The sequence below is a fragment of the Rhinolophus ferrumequinum genome, chromosome 27 (genome assembly GCF_004115265.2).
Source record: "Rhinolophus ferrumequinum isolate MPI-CBG mRhiFer1 chromosome 27, mRhiFer1_v1.p, whole genome shotgun sequence".
NCBI classification, from domain to species: domain Eukaryota; kingdom Metazoa; phylum Chordata; class Mammalia; order Chiroptera; family Rhinolophidae; genus Rhinolophus; species Rhinolophus ferrumequinum.
In genome coordinates this window covers 7,793,222-7,818,504 of record NC_046310.1, presented here as the reverse complement: position 1 = coordinate 7,818,504, position 25,283 = coordinate 7,793,222, and the positions used below count along the sequence as shown (strand labels likewise).

Here is a 25,283-nt window from a genome sequence, read left to right as displayed (position 1 = left end):
AAATGAGGAGACCAAAACGTAATGAGGTCTCTGCAGCACAGCTTGTGTCACTCTCAGTTTTCTCATGAATACGTGTAGATTATAAGTCTTTGTTCACCCAAATCTCACAGAAACATTGTACCGATCCCAGGCTTACATTGTAAGTGATTTAGACCAATGTAAGGTACAATTTGGGCAAGTATGGAGAAATCCTCTGGGGCTAGAGTGCCATGTTCTGAGACACAATTTCAAAAGATAACTCTTGTATGGGAGGAAGTCTACTACTGAATGTGAAAGGAATATTAGCATATTTCCTACAGGGCTTCGTATTCAATAAATATAGATGATGTAAATACAAAATCAACCCTTGATTATCCGTGCTTATACAGTGATAATATTAGTAAACTAAAATAATTTATATTTGGACTACACTGTATGCATTTTTTTAAAATAACAGCTTCTTTAATTATATGTTGCTTATGTCAATGTGAAAATTAGTTTCCAGTTTCTGAATGACTCTGTTCCAAAGATTTCTTAATGAAATCACAATGAAGGAAAAAGTGTGCTACGAATAAGCTGAAAAGTTTGTTAGGTAACAGAGATGATTGAGAAAAAGACTATGATATTTCATAGAAACCAATACTCTCTGGGACAAAGATGGGATCATCAAGCTCTTAAGTATACATAACATTTATAAAATATATATTTCAAGCTCTTAAATAGCCAACTCTATTATGGATTTGAGGGGATTTTCCACCCAAAAATTACATGCAAGAAACAATGGAAAATAAGGACCTTAGTGAATGTTGACTAGGAGTATAATTCAAATACAGATTGTAGTTTTTAAAGGGGCATTGTTTGAAGGTCACGGATTTGATCAACAATTGGTGTGTTTTGTACCATTTTCCAATTTCTTTCTATGGTAACAAGACGCTATTATACCTTGTGATTTCTATCCTGTTACCGCATACTTCTACATGTTAAATTGTTCCATTGTTTTGCATGGGTCAGTCCTGCCTGTCCGATGGGTTGGTGATTCCTTGAGGGTGAATACAGGGTACAGTCCACAGTGCATGTCCCGGACTACATGGGGTCATGTTCTGTCCATAGGAGGTGGGCAGCGCGGTGCCCCTGTGCCAGGGGTCAGCCATGTGGCCTCATCCAATCCTCTCTCCTGCAGCTGTCTGAAGGCAGGGCCACGCAGCAGATGCTTCACGGCCTGCAGCCCTTCACGACGTACCTGGTCGGGGTGGAGGCCTGCACCTGCTTCAACTGCTGCAGGAAAGGGCCGACAGCAGAGCTCAAGACCCATCCTGCTCCACCCTCTGGACAGTCCTCTCCCCACATCCAGACGCTGGCCTCGAGGACAGCCTCCTTCCAGTGGAGCCCCCCGCTGTTCCCCAATGGTGTCATCCAAAGGTAACTGCCCAGCCGGAAGGACCGATGACCCAACGTGAGGCATACATGCAGCCATAGTGCCACCCAGCTCTGCCCTAGGAAGGCTTGCTCACCAAACGGTGCCTTAAGCAATTAGACGCATAAATGTATTCGAGTGGTATTGTTCCCTGCAAAGTGCTTAAATCATAACATCGACTCATGATAGAGAGGAAAACCACACCATTGTCTTGAAATAAGAAAGACGATCTGATGTGTTTGTATTCATTGAAAGCATGTCCTCCTCCCGGTGGGTCTCTGGAATTATTCATGCTAGAGCCTCAACTGGGACGTAAGAAAATTCTGTAGTCAAATCAGAATTTCCTTGATCTAATTAAAAATGTTGTGATAAACCACTGTTTGAAAGAACAAAGCCATTATTGGACTCAAAATAATCAGGAGGGAATAAGGTATTCTTTATTTTCCCAGAGGAGCACAGTTTTATCACTTTCCTTCCAAGCAGAAAGATCTCTCCCCCGACAGGGATGACCTGTGCCTGGTGGACATCCCCGGTGTACACATGGGACTCCTCTGGCTATTTCTCTGCTTATACCTGCTGCACATTTCCAGCAGCACCAAATACAATAATCCTGGCAGCAGCTTTCCACAAATGGGAAATTTAAAGAGCTTGTAGTTCAATGAAAACAAACTGTATCCTCCCCAAATAGAAGCAGTTCTAAAAGAGAAGGAAACTAATCCCATTGCCCATTTTCTCTCTCTGTGCCCGTTCTCATCCTAGCTATGAGCTCCAACTGCACAGGGCTTGCCCTCCCCACGCAGACGCTCCCTGTGCTTCCAGCCAGCCAGAGACATGGTACTCGGGGCCGGGGCCAAGAGCCAGCCTGGGGGGGCTGCAGCCTTACACCACCTACAGGCTGAGAGTGGTGGCCCACAACGAGGTGGGCAGCACGGCATCTGAGTGGATCAGCTTCACCACCCAACGGGAATGTGAGTAGACGGGCCACCACCGTCAACCAGCGAGCTTAAGAGAACAGCAGGGAGAGGCTTGTCATGAAAAGCAGGGAAAACCTGGTTTTGAAAAGGATTTGAGTGAATGTTATGTCTCTTTCACTGCTACTGAGACATCAATGAAGATGAGGACTGGGGGGGAAATGCCTGTTGTACTTAATAATACAGAGATCGAGGATGGATTTAGGAAGGGTTTTCTTATAGTAAAGGGAGTGCGGGGGGTGGGGGAACCCAATCTAGAGGAATAGATTCGGAAGGAAGAAAATGGATAAGCGTTTAGAGGAGATTTTTTTTTAAAGAAGTTTCTGACTCCTTTTCTTTTTAAATTACATGGCGTAATCTCTAGCATTTCCAGAAATCATTCAGACAGGGCACTGTGAGGAAAAGCAAAAGGGCAATTAACTAATTAATTGGGGCCTCCTTATATTTCTATAAATAGCTTCAGCTTTTATAAGGTATGCACGACTATTGTAAGAAACGGCAAATACAAAGAGTATTAAGAATAAAACAAGTACTTATCATCAGAGCCAGCGACATAATTTGTGGGCCCAGTGAAAAGTGAGAATACGGGGCCCCTTGTTCCAAAACCATAAAGAATTTCGAGAGGGAGACAGCAGAGTGTCAGCTAAGTCTGGGCCCTGCAAAGGTACACAGGTCACACACGCCTGTCAGGTCCGTTGTTTGTAATCCCACCAGCCAGAAGCAACTGCTGCTGATATTTTCGCATAGTTGATTCCTTTAATCCCTTCCTGTGCATAATTTTTGTTCCATGGCTGAGGTCACACTATAAATAAAATTTCATAGTCTGCTTTTTATACTTGACATTGTTTTATTCACATTTCCCATGGCATTGAGACGAAAAAAACAGATCATTAGCCACCAAGTTTAACAGCTGTATAATATACCATCCTACCCATTGGTTGGGCATTTCAGCTGTTTCTAATCTTTTCCTTTTATAAATGTGGTGCAACATTTCTTTGTGAACGAATCTTAGTTTCCACGTCTGATTATCTTCTTAAATTTCGACATAGGGAATTCATTGCGTCAACTATTTTAACATTTTAAGGCTTTGGATACTTACTGCAAATTTGCTTTCCAGAAACATTATATCTGATTCTGACCTCATCTTCAGTACTCATCATTAGCATTTTTAAAAGTAAGAGTTAAGGTGATCACATAAACACTCAGAAAAGATTATTTTGAGGATTATGTGCGGTAAAGCAAATCCACTGCTAGAGGCATAGTAGCTGTTACCATTTTCTGTCTCCAAATCTGTTATTCCTCATTATTTTGATTGTTTGATCACTCATTTCCTCTGGAAGATCTCCAAACTCTGCACGGCAAATTAAGCTCCTATCTTTCTATTTTTCTACTATTCCCAAGCCTTCTCTTTATTTGTACTGTCATGATGTAAAGAGAAGTGGAAAGCTCTTGAATTAAGTGACAGAGGGAACCACAGATAAATCCAACAGTATGTTCCACTGTGATATTGGGCAAAATTTGTGTTGGAAAAAACAGGTATTTAAATAGGGTTTGATAGCATTTGTTTTAGTATTTACAGAAAAAAAATTTTTTATGGCTTTATGAAAATGTCTCATTTTGAAAGAATTGAATTTGTCTTCATGGTTGAATCTTATAATCACAAAATCATAATTATTCCTCATCTTATTATATTTCCTAACACCAGTGGCACATAGATTTAATTTTTAAAGAAAAAAAAAAAGATATCCAATTTATTTCCACTATTCCTTTCTTACCTTAAAAGCCAATTTCATATATAGATGGGTCTTAATGCTGTTACAAACGTATTGATTATTTTGGAGGAAACGGGATGTCGTAAAATAAATCTCTTCTGACTTGACAAGATGGTATGGGATTCCTGCATTTGTTTCTACAAAAATTATTCATTTCAAAGATGAGCCTCGGTTGAGGATGCTTTTTCCTTTGTTTTAGAAAGGAGCTAAAATATGAAAAGAGAACATGCCTATGAAATGCTAACGCGTTGCTTCTCTATCTAATACAATACTTAGGAGACCTGAGCTTGATTATATACTGATGTCCTATGCTATTGATTGATTAGCCAAGGCAGTGAATTAATTATACTTGAATTGGTATTTGTAAGGCTTTTTTAACTACCTCAGAAAACAAACTAATGGTTCAAGAAAGAGCTTTAAAAATAAATGGGTGCCAACAGGACATAATTCACCATCTAAACAGTTTGCTTTGGAGAAAAAAATATATTAACTTCATCTAGTCCTTGGTGCTTTGTAGCAATAAATATTGATTCGATATGAAGAATAGCTATCTACTGTAGTTAATAGCGTTAAGGATGCCTTACCTGTTAAAAGAGGGAAAAAGCAACTAAATAGGAGCTTCGGGGGTTATGTTGGTGAGCAGAACCATTGTATGTTAACAGTTTTATTTCATAAAACACCACTGTCCATTGATTTTTCTTTCTTTCTTTTTTTTTTGAAAGCAGGTGCAGTATTGCTGAGAAAGCATTTCATATATATTTCATATATATACATATATATGTATATATGTGTGTGTGTGTGTATATGTGTATATATATATATATATATAAAACACTGAGGGAAATATAAAGGATTCCAGCAATGCCAAAAATTTTGTTTTTGCTGATATTTAAAAAAGAGGGGTACACACACACACTCACTCTCCGGGTAACCGTTTCTATGGCGTGCGGCTCTCTCCCAACAGTACCTCAGTACCGAGCCCCGTTTTCGGTGGACAGCAATGTGTCCATGCTGTGTGTCAACTGGAGCGGCTCTTTTGCTCTGAATGGCCCGCTGCGGGAGTTCGTGCTCACCGACGGGGGCCAGCGCGTGTACAGCGGCTTGGACACCACCCTCTACATACCCAGGACAGCGGACAGAAGTGAGTTTCTGACCCCCATTCCCCAGCTTTACGAGGTGGTCAGTCTGAGCGCTGCCCGGCAGAGGCTCCTCACTAAAACGTCTTCGTTTAAGTGACTGCTTCCTGTGGAAAAGGTACTGCTCAGAGGAAATAGGATTTTCATTCCTATTTGCCACCTGATGGGTTGATGTTTCGATACTGGCAGGGGGAAGGGATGCTGCCTCCGGCTGACTTGAGTGTCCCAAAGATGGAGCGAGATAGAAGGGCAGACGGTGTTTGCAAGAGAAATGGCACCCCCCGGGCAGTCAGTGTGTGCCCTAAAATCAGACAATTTTAGGGCCCTTGGATGGAGGTTTCCTTAGTGCATCCGTGGCCTCCGAATGGAGCCCGAGTAGGTAGTAACTGGCTACGACTTGTGAGGACCTGAGTCCGGCTTTTCTTAACCGACCTGTTCCTGATGTAACAAACCTTTTCCCTCTAAAACCAAATTCCATCTCCCCGCTTAATTCGGTGTCCTGCTTTAGTTTGCCTTGGTTTTCAATTGAAATGAGGAAAAGCGTTACAAGGTATTAAGTGTTTTCTGTGCTCAGTGTGGCCACAGGACCAGTGCACGTGAGGCCATTTGCGGCCCTCTGAAGTGATACAATGAATTGATGGGCAATTTTTTTGTTCTTTTTTTTTTTTTTTTAATTTCCTTGAAAATACTTATTTTGACTATAGGTCCAGGTGAACAGTGAGTTCCTGCATTGCATTTATAGTATCTGAAACTTATCAACAACATTGAAACTTATCAACAACTCAGCTACACATTTTCGTGTTCAAAGTTCATGGTCACCTGGGAAGCTGGTTGTGATGGGAAAATGGCCTGACAGTCGGCAATTTCTCACCTGACCGGGATTCTCACCATCTTTGGGGACTTCCCTCAGCTTCCTGGCTACTGAGATATCTCAACCCCCTGATTTCCAAGATCCGTTTTGAGCTCTCCTGCTTAGTAAGAAACTCTGGGTCACTTAGTGAAAGGTACCTGCAAGTATTAAAGGAACAGGTTGAGGCTCTATGCAGAACAAGATACACTGTATGTATTATCCTTTCCTCCTCTGTTGGTTGTTTGTCTTTGCAATAGAAGCCCTAAGCTTCTTTAGTTCTGTTACATATATGTACATATGTGTGTGTGTGATACATATGATGTTATGACACTAATTATAGCTATTTTTCTTGATAATTTTAAAATGAAAAAGTTTGTATATTAGGTAAAACCGCACCATGTGCCCTAGAATCCTGTTTTCAGATGTTCTCATTCTGTGATGCCTTGCTCTTCTCAAAGTACGCCCGCCATTTGTAGGTGTTGGATGACCAAGTCGCTTTACCTTTTGTCCAGCCTTCTTTCTCCAGGTCACCTGCACTACAGATGAAGGAAGCGTCAGGACGCCTCTGATTCAGTATGACTCCTCCACTGGACTTGGTAAACCTTGAACTCGTGTTATGTTTAGGGTACCTGCTCATACTATTCATACATTTACGTATACATACCAATACTTGTGCTGATATAGTGGCATAGACGATGTGGAAGGCATTGTGTTGAGTTTTGTCAGAAATTTTAAAAAAAAGTCCTCATGGAACTTACATTAGGCAAAGGGTTTGGATATACACTTAAAATGCCAAATCATTGAGTTGTGGTTTCAGAGAGTTATGACCAACCTTCTGTCAAAGCACCGTTCTACACAACTGTATAGAAACTCAGAGAGAAGAGATCGGAGGGAGAGAGAAAATGCCCTAATGCCAGATCCAGGGCCTAAAATGGTGAATTTGGGGGCATTGCTGTCTTGTGTCCTCCGTAAAAGATTATGATTGGCTATTAATACAAGTAATTTAGCCGAAGAGACGAAACTGTAATTTTTTACAGAGCGTCTTTTGATTGATTTCCACATACTATCTTTGAATCTAACATATGTGATACTTCACAGTTTCAAAGGGTAAGTTAGAGATACACCTGGTCTTTTCCACTAGAACCGAATTGGGACTGACAGCCCGTTTTAAATCCCAGCAAGGAATGTTATATCAAATGTATATGCATATATAATTGGTTTCCTTTCTTTCTTTCTTTTTTTTTTTTTTTTTTTTTTTTTTAGTAAACATGTCCAAAGGTTCAGACGCACAGGTGAACATACATGTTGTTATCCAGGATGTTTTCCATCTGTAAAAAATAGTAAACTATTCTATTTCCAGACTTTGCATGTCTGGTGCCGTGTAAAATTTCTTACCACACCTAACACAGTGGCTCCCTCGTAGTTTACCTCATTTTATTTAATAGCAGCTGTGGAATAGAGCCGACCTCATTTGATATTCTTTTAGCAATGCCAGTGTCTTCAGGAGTGGACGCGTGGAAGCCTGAGGGGCACATAAGCTCGTTGCTAAGATGCAAACTTGAGCATGGGTTTTCTCTTGGCTCCTGGCCCCGTACTTTCTCGTTAGCCATGGTTCTCAAACTTAAGTGTGCGTAAGACTCGTCCCAGCGTGCTAGTTTATTCTGTAGTTTCCCTGGCCCCTGGCAGAGATTCAGAATCGGGAGGGTGCAGGCACTGCTCTTACACAAGCCTGGCCCAATGGTCCTGGGTCAGGATCCAGGACCCCATATTGAGCAAGACTCACTGATGGGTGGAGTCCCTTCAAATGAAAGGAGACTCTGAAACAGAAGGCTTTCCTTGATGTGAGAAGAACACCAAGGAGTCTGCAGTTATAGAAAATTCCGAGCTGTATTGTCCAACTAGTATTCAGAGTCAGTTTTAATGGTGATAACTTTTTCAATGTCCCTGTTCCCTGGCCTGAAGGCAGCCTTCCAGCAGGAAGGACAGGCGATCCTGCTTTCTCTCCTGCTGTGCTGAGGGCTGTTTCCTTTCCGAGTTGAGCCTCTCGGATCCGTTTCTGGAGTTCCACCCCCACGCCACACTCACAGGAAACACTGTTCTTCTAGCACGGAACCGAGGTTGTTGCTGTGTTTTAATCAAAGAACACACATTGGTTCCTCATTAGGAGAATTGCGACCCACTGGGGCTTGGTGAGAGCTGTGACTCCAGCTCTTCCTCTTAGAGCTGGGGCAGCAGAGGCCAGCGACACAAAGGGCCCCTTTTTAACCACGGAGCCATCAGAAGTAGAGTTCCATTCCCCTCGTCCCATACCTGCTCTCCTGGAGTTCAGCTCTTAGTTGGTTTGTCACCTTCTCTCCCTCCCTGAAACGTTCTCACCCAGATTCTGAATGCTTCCTCTTTCGTCCTTCCCCTGAGAATGTGGGTGTGACAGCCAACAGCCACGCAGGCTGAAAGGGGGACGGACGGTGGCCCAATGAGTGAACCGGCCTCTGTAACTGTGTCCGATTGTCCTGCCCCCTCTTAGCCGTGAGCTTGCACTTCAGGGAGCAGCTCTGAGGGCACAGCCGCATGCCAGCCTGCAGGGCGCCACCTGGATCGCAGGCTGCAGAGCTGCCCCAGCGAGGGGCTGGCCTGGAGATGCAGTCTGGGACCCTCCTGCTCAGGTCGCATGATCCCACGGCCTCACCTTGTCCCTCGGTGACCCCTGTAAGCCTGCGACCTGTCTGCCCAGGCTCATTCCAGCTCTCCCCACAGCCATACTCAGTCACTCTGTGACCCCCCTTCTCCATCCTGTGAATCCTAGGGTGAGGGCTCACTAAGCCTGAGCATCTTGTGTTAGCCTCAGTCACATGCACTCAACTCTCGGAACCTGAACAGGATAAGTCCAGTGCTGCAGGGTTTCTTTGCAGACGGAGCTCTTCTAGGCCCTGGAGCAAGGACTTACAGAGCTTCTGCTATGTGACATGACCAGGGGACAAGAACTACACAAACGGCACTGCAGTAAGCGAGGCTCTTTGTTCGCATCACAGTGGAAAAGGGGGTCTGATGTCTCAAACCCCAGTTTGCACAGAACTTCTCAGGGACAGGACTGTTACAGGAAGTGAGGGGACCCTGGGTCTTCAGAGCAGTGATGGTGGACACATTGGGGTCTCTGCAGCAGTGTCAATAAGGGCTGGCCCCTCATGAGAGCCCAAGAAAGGGCTCTGCTCCCAGGAGACCCAGCTCTGAAGCAGGCGTTCCCCAAGGTGACTTCATAACCCTCTTTCCAGGTCCCTTCACCCCTGCTCCCACCGTCTTTTCCAGAAACGTGCCAGGCAGCCATGATTTCCCGTCCAGGTCTCCTGAGGGCTGTGAGTTGCTCCTTAAAACCCTCCAGTACACTGTCCCCTCTCCCCAGCCTGCACACACTTGCACACAAGCACCGTGGCACCACCTGCTTTAAACTCCTTTCCAATTTCCCATAACAGTGCTGCTTTCTAAAGTAACGCCTCCCTTCTCTGTCCCTGGGTTTGCAGGCCTGGTGCTGACAACTCCTGGAGAAAAGAAGGGCTCTGGGAACAAAAGCATGGAGTTCTACAGCGAACTATGGTTCATAGTGTTAATGGCAGTTCTGGGCTTGATCTTGTTGGCGATTTTTCTGTCCCTGATCTTACAAAGGAAAATCCACAGAGAGCCATATACCAGAGAGAGACCGCCCGTAGTACCTCTGCAGAAGAGGATGTCTCCATTGAGTGTCTACCCACCAGGGGAGACCCACATGGTATGTGTCTGCAGGCGGGCCCTGCTTCCCTATCACGGCCCTGGGACACTGGCTTTTATTCAGAGGGAACTGTTTCCTGAGCCACCGTAACAAGGGAGGGACTGGGTGACATTTATGTTGGACTAAATGTGTGGCTAACCCAGGAAGGCTAACTCCTGGACGCCTTCTTAACTCTGACTTCACATTAGAATCACCTAGTGACACAGGCCGGGTGTCTGGGCCTCCCTACCCCTTCTCCCCCCAAATGCATATGTTAAATCCTCAGATGTGATGGCCCCGTGGAGATTGGGCCTGCAGGAGGGGATTAGGTCATGAGGGCACCACCATCACAGATGGGATAGTGACCCTTGTAAGAGGCCCCCAGAGCTCCCTTCTCCCTTCCTTCATGGGAGGGCTCAGTGAGGAGCCCCCCATATATGACCCGGGAAGCGGGCCCCCACCAGACAAGCTGCCAGGGCCTAGATCTTGGAATCCCAACTTGCAGAAGTTGAGAAATGCATTCCCGTGGTTCGGAAGGCACAGCTTATGATCTGGAGGGTGTGTTTCCAGCATCCGAATGAGCTGACACCCGGCAAGCTGTTAAAAATACCATTGCCTGGGCCTTAGCCCGGAAGTTCCGATTTCCTTGGTCTTGGGTGGGGCCTGGGGACTTGCATTCTTTCTTTAACTCCCAAGTGAATCGAACGTGTGACCACACATGCGCCTTTCTGCCCTGTAGTCGTAAGTCGGGGGCGCAGTGGAGGAGAATTATGTAATGAAGTCACCTGGGGGACCTGGAGGTTATGTCGCTGTGCAATGTGGGGAGATTAGTAATAAAAAGGGGATGCAGAGAGGGACTCAAGTACTAGCGGTGCTTGGTGTGTGCCCTGGCCGACGCCTGGGGAGGACGTCTCCTCATGGCTCCGGGCCACCCACTCCCACGAGGTCAGGCAAAGGTCTGGAGGGCCAGGGTTGGACATGAGGGGGTGCAGGGGTCGCTGCAGAGCGCTCGTTGAACGGGTGGGATGTGACTGAATTCCACGGTACACTCTGCTGTGGGGCCGGGTCTAGCTGGCACAGGAAAGGCTGTGATTTCTGTTCCCACCAGGGACTGTCTGCTCCCCAAGTTGTGTGCTCACAGGGGTCTCTGCGTGTGCCCGAGGGGTCCCTTTTCTCCAGTCTGCACAAAGATTCTGTCAGTTAGGGGTGCCCAATGGTGGGGAGTTCTTCCCACCAGCAAGTGATTTCTCTGACACCAACTGGGTGTCCGACAATTCAACTCAGTTCTGACGCTGTCTACCCAGAGAGTGTCACATCCCAAGGGTAAGGGCCCGGTCCCACAAGGCACCCTCCTCCCCCCGTCCCGTCCCCTCCACCCATACACACACCCAACTTCAGATGCCACTTGTACGTCCAGGATGTCACCTGGCCTTCTGACCGACCAGCTACAGTTGGAGGTTCCAGTGACCCCCTCCTTGGGTCAGAGAAACATGTTACCCTCAGGATTGCTGGGTTATTATAAAAGTGTAAACCTCAGGACCCGCCAGATGGAAGAGGTGCACAGGGCAGGGTATGGGGAAGGCGCAGGCAGCTCCCGTGCCCTCCCGGCCTCCACTCTCCTGACTTTCCTCCCCGTGTTCAATCCAAATTGTCCTTTTTGGTTTTTATGGAAGCTTCCTTTCGTAGGCATGACTGATCATGGCCCACTGGTGATTGAGTCGACCTCCAGCCAGGTCAGGGGGGTGGGACTAAAAGTTGCAGCCTTCTTATCACACGGTCGGTTCTCTTGGCAGCCAGCCCTTGTCCATAGGTGAGGCCCGAGTCACCGCGTGAACATAACAAGGGACACCTTTGCTGCTCTCATCACAGGAAATTCCAAGGGTTTTAGGAGCTCTGAGCCAGAAATGGGGACAAAGACCAAATGCATTTCTTATTGTTAAGTCACGGTATCACAGCAGCACCCAAAGATAAGCACAGAGGTTTGGCCCAACTGTTTACGTTTGAACTGTCCATGAGTGCAGGGCAGCCATGTCCACCTTCCAGACCGTTCCTGCTCCAGGACAGCGGTGAGCAGTGGTTAAGGCCCTGACAAGCAGTCGTGACCACATGGCAGGAGTTTCGGGGGCAGGAAAGGGCAGCTGTCCCTGAGGCTGGTGGTTTGTGGTCGGTGCAGGAAGCGGCTATGGGGCAGTGATGTGGTGGGGACGTGTGTGTGTACATGTCAGGACACGTGTGTATACGTGTCAGGACAGTTTACTGTGTGGGATGCTTACGCTATCACTGCAGAAACGCTAAGAATGTTTTCATGTGCTCCGGGCACTGACTGACACCTCCCCCTTTGTTCTCAGTTTGACTCTGTGGCTGACGTATGTGACGTGTCCAGCAACGTCACCCTGAAGAGTTACACCATGCACTTTGAGGTAGCTGTGTGCTGCATGGATGCGTGATCCTCTGCACGGTGTGTTGACCACAGTGAAAGCAGGGCCGCTTCATCGACTGGACCGGCCAACTCAGGACCCTCCCTCTTCTGTCAGAGCAGCTCGATTTTTCTCATGGGGGGGCGGGTTCTGGATCCCAGCCTTAGAGTCTTCTGATGTTAGCATGGGACCTGGTTTGTTGTGGAGGCTGGAATCCCATAAGGGGAATGACAGGGATGAGGAAAGGAGGGAGGGGCCCATTTCCCTGCAGGAATCCAGGGATTCCGAAGCGCAGCCTTAGTGGGGGCATGCGGGAATGACCGTTGCTAACTGGCTGCTCTGGGAAGCAGTGTTCTCCAGAGGCTCTGTGGGGCGGGGGGGGCACTGAGAGAGAGATTATTCTGTTACCCCATCCTCCAGCGCCCTCACCCCGCCGCCCTCCAATGCAGCCAGCTCCCGTCTCCAGGTGCAAAGAACACTGGCTGTCCGTCTAACATGACTGTTAGTTTATCATCTCTCCGTTCCCAAGAACCCAGGGCCATGTTCTTCCCGAGAAGCCAGGTCTGTAAGAGGCTGTGGAGACGGCGTCCCCTTCGTTGACAGTGTGTGGCACTCAGTGTTCCGTTTCCATTTCAAACCCGCTGTCTTCAGCCGTCACTCACCAGTAGCGACTCTCTCTGCAGGGATTGGCCGACACCAAGATCCCCCGGTCTGGGGCCCGCATGAGTGTGAGGAGCAGCCGGAGCATATCTGTGCTTCGCATCCCAAGCCAGAGCCAGCTCAGCCGGGCTTATTCCTCAGGCTCTCTCCACCGCAGCGTCAGCCAGCTCATGGACATTCAGGACAAGAAAGTCCTGATCGACGACTCCTTGTGGGAAACCATCATGGGCCACGACAGTGGACTGGTGAGTCGATGTCTTGTTCCCGAGCCTTTGCTAAACATCCAGTAGGATATTGGTTAAGGGGCACCCCTCTGACCACTGACCCAAGCAGTTTGTGATGGTCTCATTCCTGGGGTTGCTATGAAACGTGGTTGTTACTTCGCACATAATGAGTGCTCAAAAAATAAACTCATAAGCAAGTAAAGAGACACAGGCTCTACCTCATTAGGTTGGGCAGAAAGGGACTGGGGGCATTGGACTGGCCTGAAAGAGGGTATGAGGTACAAATACAGGCATGTGTTTTACTAAAACATAAAAATTTAAAAAAAAACAAAGTACACCAGCACTGTTTTCCTTCTGATTCAGGGTTAGAGAAAAGGAGTCTTCCAACAGGCTCAATGGTTCCTTTCCAAGAAACTCAGAAAATCATAATAAGGGCGTTAGTGTTGATGAAGTTCATCTTTCATAATTTCAGTCCAGTACAAATAATTGACGCTGAAAGTTCACTTCATTATCTAGTATTGGCGATGAGCTCCCAGAGGCTGAAATAGCTAGTTTCTTACCATCAAACTTCTTCATTATGCCGACGGCCGGGCTGTCTGCTGGAGAATCGCTCCTTTGAGGTAATTAGATAAGAAGCAGAGGGCAGATAGAACGTAGCTCCTGTTTACTTTCTGAGGCAGGATTAGTCACCTCCATTTCTTTAAACTATCTGCTTCTGGAGTCTCCCTCATTTCTCTCTCCACGTTCTGAATAGTTGATGACTTCCACGCAGCTTTTCTTAACTAAGGGCAAGTTGTAAAGCAGGTTTCCTGGCTCCAGGTTCCAAGCATGCGGCCTTTCTGACTTGTTCATATATAATGCGCGTCTTTACATCACAGCCTCCCTGATGTCACTACAATGATTGAATTCCACGATTCGATTTCAGATCTAAAGTTTCTAAATGGCAGGAATAGTTGTATGAGGTGGACATAGAAGGAATTGTTAACTGATCTGATTAAAGATCCACAATGGCAGTTTCAGATGGTTCTGGGTAACACACGGACGGCGTAAATGCATGTCCTTCCCGGAGGACACACAGCTTGGAAGATTTCAGGGACTCGGGATCTGAAACACATCGTCCGGTTGTAGGTGCACGATTGTTCTATACTGCCACGTTTGCTTCCTTTCAACAGCATTAGTAATAGGCGGGGTGCAAAGCACTGCAGGGGAGGCTTCTGAAGGTGACAATATGTGGCAAAGTATCTGTTCGTTGTAACGTTATGATCAGTATTACTAACTCTATTCAATAAATACAAATACAGTAAAAGCGTGGGACCTAATGGATCGTGATAACTTGCATTCTGGCTCTTCTGCCACACTGTGAAGTGAAGCTTATGTATAGTCTCCTCACTTTATAGACGTGGAAACTGAGGCTTAGAAAGGTTCAGATACGGCACGCAGGACCACTCAGGTGACATACACTTGGGGTTTGTTTCTAGTTCCTGTGAGGTGAACCTTTCCGTGAGGTCAGCTGAAGGCAAGGACACTCGCAAAGCACACATCACAGTGCGGAACGTAGGACGTTAGCCCGTAACAAAATACCGCGTACGTTTTACGTTAAACTGACTGACCACTAATGACTGGCCTACTTTTCAGTACGTGGATGAAGACCTGATGAACGCCATCAAGGGTTTCAGCTCTGTGACCGAGGAACACACCACATTTACCGACACCCACCTGTAAAGGACTGACACCTACAAAACGTAAGACTGGAATGCGCGCTCCACACCCCACTCCCACGGGGTTCTAACTGACACATCCTAAATGCTCAAAGCCATCGCCTGTTATCCTGTGATCCTTTAACGGGATAATCCGGTATATTGGACTTAACTGATAAATAAATACCATGCATAGTTATTACAATATTGACGAAATTGTTCCTCCCTGTGAGATAGAGGTCAAAGAAATGTTATTTTTCTGGTGGTCGGACATGAAGGGCCACATCTGTATGAAGACACTGACTGTGCGGAAGCTGAACAAAGCATGGCATTTGCACCTGGCTGTATGGTGCTGAGGTCGTTGGTTCAATGAACAATTGGTGGTGATTTCCGGTTGGCCCAGAGTTGTTACAAGTAAAAGGAAGTTACTAGTTTAAAAACTAAGCAATTCTTCTGATCATTACAATCCTTAGTGATAGTGACATTGTGCTATGTCTACCATTTTCCCTCATTGACAGTGTTTGTTAGTTTTCATACATACTAATTTCTCCCTCTCACCTCCACTGTTTTTTTATTATGGGAAGAAGCAAAGAGGAGCAAACTCATGTGGGTACACTTTTAAAACAGGATAAGTGTTCCTTAAATAACTGAAAACACAGTCTTAATCCGTTATATTGGACTTAACTGATAAAATAAATAGATGCAAGAGAATTACTATGAAACCACTGGCAATATAGTAAACTTTAAAGAATTTATTTCAGCTTTACTCATGTATATTTCTTGGAATGGTAATATATACATTTTCCACCAATAAATGCTTAATGCTTTAAATTTACAATTACCTTATTTGCAAACTTGGATATCATTCCAATTAAATGAAAAAAAAAGTACAAAATGTTTTACTCTCACAATTTAAAATATATTCAGAATTAACATTTTTACAGCATCTGAAACCTTTGTAACCAAAAATTCAGCACTGCAGTCTCATAAGCTTAAAAGGACCACATTTTGATTTAATTATCTCGATTATTAACACAGGAAAAAAAAATGCAGTGGCTCCTAAAACCAGGCAGACTAACAAGTCCCTTCTGGGCACTCATAGCTTTGTCCTTCATTATTATTTTTATTTCATCTGTTCAAACACAGACAATTGCTCCAACTTTAAAGGAAGTTTAAATGGACTTGGGACATTTAATATTAGTGATGCTTGCTAAGATTTAAGAACTCCCACAATGACAATTAGAAAATGACCTACAATAAAGTTACCCTAAGGGACAGACGGCTACACAGTGTAATGTGGTATTCAACATCAATAGTGTTTTTGAATTACATGATATTTTTTCACAAACGTAGCACCTCATTAATTATCTGGTAAACACTTTGCAATCACAATAATGTTCGAGAGAGTAAGTTTCAAAGAGAATTATGTGATTCACTTACGATAATACTGCAAGACAAGTCTCAGACAGAATCAAGATGAGGAAAGCAGTCTGATGGTTCCCACACCCGAAGGGGGCCTCGTCTATGCGGGTGCCACTTATTAGGTCGTACTATAGTTCCCAACTCCATGGAGCAGCTACGCATGGAAATGAACCCCTGCTTTACAAATTATCAGGTAAATGTACTTGTAAAACAACACAGGCTTCAGAAGTTCACAAGAGATATTTTATCTCCTTACTCCAGGTAATTCTGTTAAAAAGACTGTAAAGAAGGTCAGATTTTAACTTGGAAAGTGTTGATGTAAAAGCTAATGCACGGAAATCCAGTCCAGTGTAGCTTCCATCTAAATTAATAAGTGACTTCATTTTGGCGAGTTTTCACAAGCTGTACTCTTGACCTGAAGACTCACTTTTTTTATGCCGTGGGGAGGGAGTGGTCTTTGTAGGGGAGGGGGACGCAGTACCAGGCGAGTCAGTCCCTCCATCGGGAGCACTTGGGGACGAGGCCAGACAGGGAACTTTCTTTCTTCCAAGGAGTCCCCCTCCTTCAAATCCTTTCTTCCTGAATTCCACTTTATTTTCATTTTCATCTTCTGATGCCCTTTTCTTGGATTCTAGAAAAGCCTCCATTTTATGTGCTTCAGATCCACTCTCTGATTCTCTCAGGCTTTTTATTTCTGTTCCAGGAGACTTTCTCTCAGACACACTACAGTCCCCTGTGGCCCGCTTTACTTCAGCTTGTATTGGACCCAAGTTACCATTTTCAGGCACAGCTCTTTCTACATTTCTGTTCAAATTAATAGTCTGGAAGTCCCTGTAGCTGTGAAAGCTCTCAGTCCGCCTCGCTCTCGCTAACAAAGGACTCTCTCTGTAGGGCCTCATGGAACCATAAGTAGCTGCTTCGTGGATGGTTTCATGGTGCTGGAGCTGCAGGCTGAAACAGTTTTTAAAAATTGCAATTCAGATCTTTCTGGGATTTTTCAGAGAAACATCTCATTTATTAAACTACCAATATAAACACATAAAGAATGCTACGTCCTTATTTCTGTATATACAAATATACTTAGGTACTTTATTATATGTGTTTATGTAAGATTACCAATGCAAATGATATAGTCAGTGAAGCTGGAATTTCGATTACAGTTAACATACAATATTGAATTAGTTTCAGGTGTATAGCATAGTGATTAGACATTTATATTCCCTACGAAGTGACACCCCTGGTAAGTCTAGTACCCATCTAATACCATACATAGTTATTACGATACCGACTGTTTTAGATTTTTTAAATACGTATGTTAACTAAAGAGATACACTGTGTCACTGTATTAAACGTGCAAAATACATACAAATACTGAATTGTTCTGTTGTACACCAAAAATTAGTATAATGTTGTATGTCAATTACACCTCAGTAAAATAATAAACACACCAAAGCCTAAAGTAAGATAAGACAAGACAGTGTAATGACTTTGATTAATATGTCCCTGAGGCAACGGGAACTAAAGTGTGCCATCTACCACCCAAGGTGACCCGGAGTTTTCTAACTTCTTTTGAATGAATTCTCGATCACACCATGGGCATCTCCATTAGCAGCGATACACAAAAGAAGGTAAAGGGTAAAAAAAATTTTTTTAGGAAAACAATCAGAGGTACGAAGAGGAGAAAAGTAAAAAGAAAATAAATAACAAATAGCAACCTAAAGTCGGAATTTAAAAATGTATTTTGAGAACCACGGCTTTGGAGAACAATGCGGTTACGGTATCTGCCAGTTTTCCCCAAAGCAGTCCCGTCAACGTACACGCCACCCAGCTCCGACTCACCTGGAATTCGATTCCCGCAGACGGCTGTGCTGAACCACAGAGGTCGCCGGGCTGATGTTTGGAGTGGCACAGCGTGACGTGCTCAGGTCACACTGATCCAGTAACTTGAGCAGCTCCTCCTCTGTCGGCCCACCCACGTCTGGGGAAGACACACACGCATTGTACTTACCTGTCATCCGCCTGCCCCGCTGGCAGACATCTCCCCGCGCGGAGCCTACCCTTGTCTTCGCTTTTGTTCACCATGTCCATGGCTGTGGTCAGATCCCACATCTGAATGCTGCCGTTCGTGTGCCCTGTGAACAGGTAGCGCCGCGGCCGCGAGCCCATCCGACTGGAGCCCTCGCACTCTCTCACCGTAAATGAGGAGATCGTCGTGCAGTCGACGGCTTGGATCTCACATATCCTGCACGAGAGACGGGACAGCCGTAAACCACGGGGAGCGACGTTCTATAATTCAGCTGTTTGAAATGTCTTATTTGCAGAGTGATAGCTGCGTGACTACTCCACACGTGTGAACCAAGTTTAAAGGGGTCACGCAAGCCAACAGGAATCAAACTCAAGCTTTGTTTCTCGGACTCTAGAGAAAAGGCTCTTATTAAAAAAAAAAAAAAAAAAAATTTTAAAGTATATTTAAATAACACCAATCAGGTAAATAATTGAAGTCAACCGTGAAAGAGTCGTGGTAGGAATTGAACAATTCTTTCAAAGAATAAAAGTACAAAGAAACAAAGAAAGTAGACATCAGATTAGAAAAGATCTCGAGAAGTCATTTAAAAATTATGTGCAGATTTTAAAAATCTGAAACCAGAAAAAACATGTATAGCCATATTGCGATGCCTAAATAGGATAATACTCAAACTTTGCCAGAACCTGAGTTGTCTTCAAACAAAAAGCTTCAAATTTGCTTCATAAAGGGATGATTTTCTATTTCATTCTACAAAGTAATTTCTGCTTATTTTTTATATAGCTTTTCCTCTGGAATCAAAGTTAACAATGATACCTGAGGCAGAGATTATAATTGATTACAACACACTGCTCCTGTCTGAGCTAACAGAAGAGGGAGGAGATAAGAACTGAACAAGTATAGGAAGCAGCGCACCATTAGCGGATGCTGTGTTATGACAGCAGTTTTAGTGAACATTTGGCAGCCTCTGCACTGAGTATGCACACAACATTGAACCAGTGATTTATAACCTTTCTCAAGACAATAATTTGGTCTCTAACTACATCATAGGCAACTATTATTACATTTTGTTAAAAAAAACAAAAGCTGACAAAGAGATAGTTTAGTACATAAAATTTTCTGGCTTCAATTCATTTCGTAGTTGCTAATGACTACATGCAGTGAACTTGGATAAAAAGACAAGTTAGCATCTCAAAGAGTTTCTTAAAATATCAAATTAGAAACCACATGCTGAAGAAACGGTAACAGAGAAATTACTAAAAAATCAGCATTAGTAACAGTAATACAAATATCCAGAACCCTCTTAATGGCTACTAATAGGAATTTTACTTTTTTACTTATTTGACATGCAAAAATTTGTTTTAAAAGAAGAGAAATGGTACAGCTTAATGTGTTTGGGCTATAATTTTTTTTTTTTTTACACTTAAATATGTGCAGTTTATTGTATATCAATTTTACATCTGGGCTATAATTTTTTAAAAAGTAAGTTTAGTCAAATGGAAAAGGAAACTACTTTCTACTGAGCATGTACAGCTGGCGATGGGGCGAGATGTGCTGTGTATTTTTAACTCATTTGTTTCCTGTGACGTCTACTAAGGTAGCTAAACCTTCTTTTATATAAAGAAACGGGCTCAGAGAAAGACAGTAACTAAAGCTGAATTTACATAGTAAGAGGAAGTGCCAGAAGTAGAATTCAGTTCAGCTGCCTGCCATCAAATTCACCTTGTTCAGTTCTATCCCTTGTCCTTCCTCAAGGTCTCTGCATTGGTGAGAACCTTAAATAGGTCCCAGAGAAGAAGCACTAAGCAAACTCTCAAATTGAAGTAAGACCATCATGCGACAATGAATAGGTTTTTCTCTCATCGCAAAGTGAAACTTCAATACCATACATTTCGTAAGGCAAAAGCGACTTCTGAATATAAGTATCTGTAAAGTGTCACCTTTTCCCAGTAGATGAGAGTCTGACAAACAGCTTGTTAGTGATCGGAACAACTTTCTGGATGAATACCTGCTGATCATCTCGCTCTCCGAAAGGCCCTTGGTCACAAAACAGAAAATGTCAATAGAAGTGAATTAAAATTTAAATGGTTTCATTTCACAAAAAGAACATTAACACCAAAAAAAAAAAAAAAAAAGGATTTATCCAGCCTATCAATGTGGCATCATCACATTCCAAGTCAAGACCAGACACAAAATGCAGTGCTTTGAGTGTGTCAACTTCCAGTACAAAATTAAATGCATAATAGGTCCGAATTATATTTTATGCACCGACGCTGTAAAAGCTGAAGGCAATAATTTGCTTAGGACTATACATTACCCGTTCTAAAAGAACACCTACTAAAATATAAGCTATATTTACCATCTTTGTGAAGAACTGAATCATTCAGAAGCCTGTTGGACCCTGCAAAGTTTCCAAGTTAAAAAGGAAGATTTCACTATTTTCACTTCATTGTACGTGGCAAGGCAGACAACTGATTCATACATTTTAGAAAGATGCTGAACAATATAAAGTGTTTTCATGCAAAAATTGAATATACAATTTTAATAATTCTCTTTTCCAATCATACTCATTAGCTGAAATAATACCAACTTTCTATTCACAGAAGTATGTGATAAATAGTTTTTAAAGATAGTGTATTCTACATGCTCTTATGTGGATCATACCTAATACACGGAACAATGGCACCTCTTTAGTTACAAACACTTGTGTTATGCTGTGTGTGCTACAGCAGATGCTTTACAAGCAACTCCATGTAATCACCATTAGAACCATATACGGGATGCACTGGTATATCTCCCATTTTACAGATGAGAAAACCAAGGTGCCGAGACATGAATTAACCAACGATCTCACAGGTGCTACCTGATGAAATTGGAATTTGAACCCAGATTGTCTCGCTCTTCACTAAGCTATACAGCTACCCAATTACTGGACAACTGTGTACAGTCTAATTCTACTGAAATGAAATGCCAGTTCTCAGTAACCTAGAAACAAAGTCAAAATACTGGTGATGAGTAAAATAATCGGAGTGGGGACTACGGTACCGTATCTTCTCCCCGTCCAAACTTCCTATTGATGTGAGACTGTCACGTCACTTAACTGTTAATTACCTCCTCCCCCCTTTGTAGTTTTTCCAACTCCTCTCTCCAAATTGGCTCCTTTCCTTCAGAACACAAAACATCCCCTGATCTCTCCTATCTTCAATGAGGGAGAGGGGATCAAAAACACGCCCTTTGCACTTCCTTGCCTTCTAACCAGCTCCATTACTTTCCCTGTTCACAGTCACCTGCAGTATTTATCACGCCATTACCCACTGTCAGCTAGATGCCACCCATAGCACCCTACTGACGCCAGGCTCTAGTCTCTTCCACTAATCTATATGTCTATCTCTTAGGATATATTTTTAAATAAAACTATAAAGAGAAAACAACAGAAACCTCCCTGCTCCCTTTTCCAGTACGTCACGGGGCTGTTTTTAACTATCTTTTTATTCATATTATACATGTTCTCCTGACCTGACGCCTCAACCACCCAGTGTCAGGTCATCCTATTCTCACCCACGGACCTGCCATTAATTTTACACACTCGACATTTTCCACACTCGCGCGGTTCTCTGCGTCTCTATCCTTTTAACACGCTGTTTTCCCTATCAGGAATGTCCCAATTCTAGAATGCCTCACTTCAATCATTAAGACCTCTGTGAAGTGTTCTCTGTCTGAACATCAGTTTCCATCAATGTTAAGTGGGGATAATATCTACCTGGTAAAACCATAAAGATGAAATGAAAGTGTAGGTTACAATGTCTAGCAGAGCCTGCCACTATCTCCCCTGGGTGCTTTTCGCCCCGTGCCCTGAGCACAGTGTGGAAAATACAACAGTTTGCTTTTTATTCCCACTGTTCACTATACTGTAAGTCGACATGCACTGCATTTTCTAGCTTTCCAATGCCTGAAGCACAAATACTCAATAAACACCCGTTGGCGCCACACCTTAAACTTACACAAGGCTATAGGTCAACTATATCTCTGGAAAGCTAGAAAAAAATATTGACAATATAAAACTGTAAACAGTACCTATTATCATATAGAGAAATGGAATTGCAGAGCAACTGTTAAAATTGTTAACTAAGTCTGTGAAAGTACAATTCTCAGAAGTATCTTATATTTTTTAAATACAACTATTTTGAAATCTTTACTGTGGGAGCATATCATGTATGGATGGACATACATTTAGGTTTCATGCAAAATAATTCTAATAAAACACTTCCAATGTACTCCTTCCATTTTCCACCAGTGCTATTAATTTCTACTTATACAAAATGATCAGAAAGGTACATTTAACCAGCAGGTCCTATGGAACTATTGAAAGTACAGTGAAATACATACATACGTACACACACACATACATATAGGCACACATACAGATAATGGAGTCTCTCCAATGGATCTTTAAAGGAAACAGTCTGTCTCCGGGAAGACCGTGTGCAGGCCCACATGCACAGGTGTGTATGATGTACAGAAAGACAAACCAAACCAACTGCATACTTTTTGCTGAAATCAGAGCTTATCGATGGAGGCATGCTGCATTGTTTCCTAGTGGATATTACGACTGCCATCAAATTACTCTGAAGATGTAAGAACACTGGCCCTTTTCTAGCTTCAAATTTTACTTTCAGATTAATTATCAGCAATAAAAGAAAACGTTTCAAATGTGTACAGCCATCATGGCTTTTAATGAAAACAAAGTGGTTAGCATCTAGAGATGATATTTAAATGAGGAAATGCTCTCACAAGATGAAAAACTTGCTCATTTTAAACAATCAAAAATGATGCTATGATTTTGTAAATTTGTAGGACTTAAGAAAAATACACTCGATTTCTGTTTTAAATGAGTTTCATAATTAAAATGAAAACTTTTATTTAAAACTCAGCTTGAGCTTTCTACTACTGTGACCACACCTCTGCACTGCCCACCTGGAATGTGGCAACGGCCCTGGTTATCTCACTCACCTATGTCGTTTCCAGAGGAATAGCTTCCATGACTTTCTGTCTCCTCCAGAGACAGGATCTTGAACGATGCTAAAGGAGTAGAACCTGGCTGAGTAGAGATCATGCCCCTGAAGCGTGTGACCGTCCATGTCCGGACATGATTGTTATCTGCACAGACTAGGAGAGAAGGAACACACAAAAAGAGTTGTTAAATACAGATATAAGAGCGCTAATAAAAAAGTTAAAACTCGTTCATAAAAGTGGCTGTCCCTATGATCTGCATTAAACAAATGGTATCTTTACCTTAAAATTACACTTCATTTGTACCTGGCCCACAAAAATAAGAGGCTTGAATATGGTTTACCCTGCTGCAATGATGTATAAGGCATGCAAGTGTATGGATCCTTCTAAAAGTAGCCTGTAAGGTAGAAAAGGTTAAAGAAAAGCCTATGCAACAGAGACGATGCTGGAGATTAACCTGTTCTGTGGCTAAACTACACAGTAAACAAGTTGCCTAGTTTATTTTTTTCAACCACAGACACTGTTCGCTTATGTTACTCAAATATTAAACAACTGAAATTTAGTGTCACAGATGACATTTGTCAAAAAGCGTGTAGGAACCAGTTATTTTTGCCCACTAATAGTTACATTAAGGAAAATTAAGATTCCACATAAAGCTGAGAATTATTTTATATCAAATAAGAGTCTGCATTTAAGAAATATACTCCAATTACTACCTTCATTATTTTTTTCATGTATGAAGTGGGTATATTCTGAGCTGTGTAGCGTAACAAGTAACTTTTTTTTTTTTGGTCTGGATACTCCATTAAGAAATATAACCCCAAAAGTGGTATTAGTACAAGAACTAAAATTTTGTGGCATGCCTTAATAAAAAATTGTATTAATTTGCCATTTATTATGATTCCAGAAAACTTATTATTAGCAATTAAGTATGAACTCATCAGTATATACTAGAAAAGCACCCAAAATGTCTTACATACATGCAACATTTCTTACTGGGTAAAATACCCCGGTTGCACATTTTAAATAAGACTGTAGAATGTAATTTTGGCAAATTGCAATAAGAATAAAAAGTGTACAGATGTTACTTAAGTAACAAAATTCTCAATTCTCAGAACGCCAGTTTTCTGGTAAAAAGACAGTTCTATGCTGTTTAATCAGCTTCATGGGGAATCATTTCTTGATTTCACTATTAAGTGTACCAGGATTAAGAAAAATAATTTAAATATTTTATTCAAATGGGCAATTATGGGCGTTTTTAAAATGCTAATCATTCAAGTATTTTATTTAAGACATGAAAACTAACATTATGGGGGAAAGAATGTCATTGCATATATGTTGATATCCACCAGGTGGCGGAATAACACACAGCTCAGTACTATATACACAAAAACTCCAGATGTGGCAAAACTATACATTTTTGACAAGTTTACTTAAATTTTAAAGCTATGTGGAATAGTTTATGTCAAAACGAAAGTTTTACTATGTAGTTCTTTGGCGTCACATCCTACAATGTCATAACCATCAAAATAAAAGCAGTAATGAGTGTCTCTAAGGATTGTCCTTGAAAAACCTACAAAACAGCCTATTTCTCACAGGATCAAATGACCTGATTTTATACATTTACTCGGCACCTTGTGAGTGAAGAACTCTGCCAAGTGCTGAGAACAGGGTGTAGAACTTACACTGTAAGAGGGAGACAGATGATAAACAGATACATGCTCAAGTGAGAAGTCTGTGAAGAAAACAAATCAAGATACTGACAGAGACAGTGACCGTTGGATGGTAACAGTCAAATCACCAGGGAAAGGACAAAGGATGGAGAATCTAGGAAACAGGCGAGACAGCCCAACATTTAGTAAGTGGGCAAAGAGGAGGCCCCAACGCCATGCAGTGAGAGAGCCCCCTCAGTGAGGCGGGGGGTGTGACCTGAGCACAGCTTAGGAAAGCCTAGAGAAGAGACTGTTTC

The 25,283-nt window shown here is 43.0% G+C and overlaps 2 protein-coding genes across 3 annotated transcripts in view; one reads left to right on the top strand and one right to left on the bottom strand.

The window, feature by feature from the left end:
- Nucleotides 1-15,124, top strand: part of USH2A (usherin) — a 559,517-nt gene extending 544,393 nt beyond the window's left edge. The window contains exons 65-71 of the mRNA XM_033099662.1: nucleotides 1,160-1,398; nucleotides 2,153-2,361; nucleotides 5,101-5,277; nucleotides 6,635-6,718; nucleotides 9,638-9,882; nucleotides 12,962-13,183; nucleotides 14,798-15,124. Coding sequence (XP_032955553.1) covers nucleotides 1,160-1,398; nucleotides 2,153-2,361; nucleotides 5,101-5,277; nucleotides 6,635-6,718; nucleotides 9,638-9,882; nucleotides 12,962-13,183; nucleotides 14,798-14,884 — 1,263 coding nt within the window. The 3' untranslated portion in view covers nucleotides 14,885-15,124. The remainder of the gene's footprint in view (nucleotides 1-1,159; nucleotides 1,399-2,152; nucleotides 2,362-5,100; nucleotides 5,278-6,634; nucleotides 6,719-9,637; nucleotides 9,883-12,961; nucleotides 13,184-14,797) is intronic.
- A 467-nt stretch (nucleotides 15,125-15,591) lies between these two features.
- The window catches only part of KCTD3 (potassium channel tetramerization domain containing 3), a 33,559-nt gene continuing 23,867 nt past the window's right edge, over nucleotides 15,592-25,283 (bottom strand). For both annotated transcript variants that reach the window (XM_033099521.1, XM_033099522.1), the window contains 5 exons: nucleotides 23,315-23,470; nucleotides 20,245-20,341; nucleotides 18,339-18,523; nucleotides 18,121-18,259; nucleotides 15,592-17,232 (listed from right to left, as the gene is read on the bottom strand). In XM_033099521.1, the coding sequence (XP_032955412.1) occupies nucleotides 16,677-17,232; nucleotides 18,121-18,259; nucleotides 18,339-18,523; nucleotides 20,245-20,341; nucleotides 23,315-23,470 (1,133 nt within the window). In that variant the 3' untranslated portion in view covers nucleotides 15,592-16,676. The remainder of the gene's footprint in view (nucleotides 17,233-18,120; nucleotides 18,260-18,338; nucleotides 18,524-20,244; nucleotides 20,342-23,314; nucleotides 23,471-25,283) is intronic.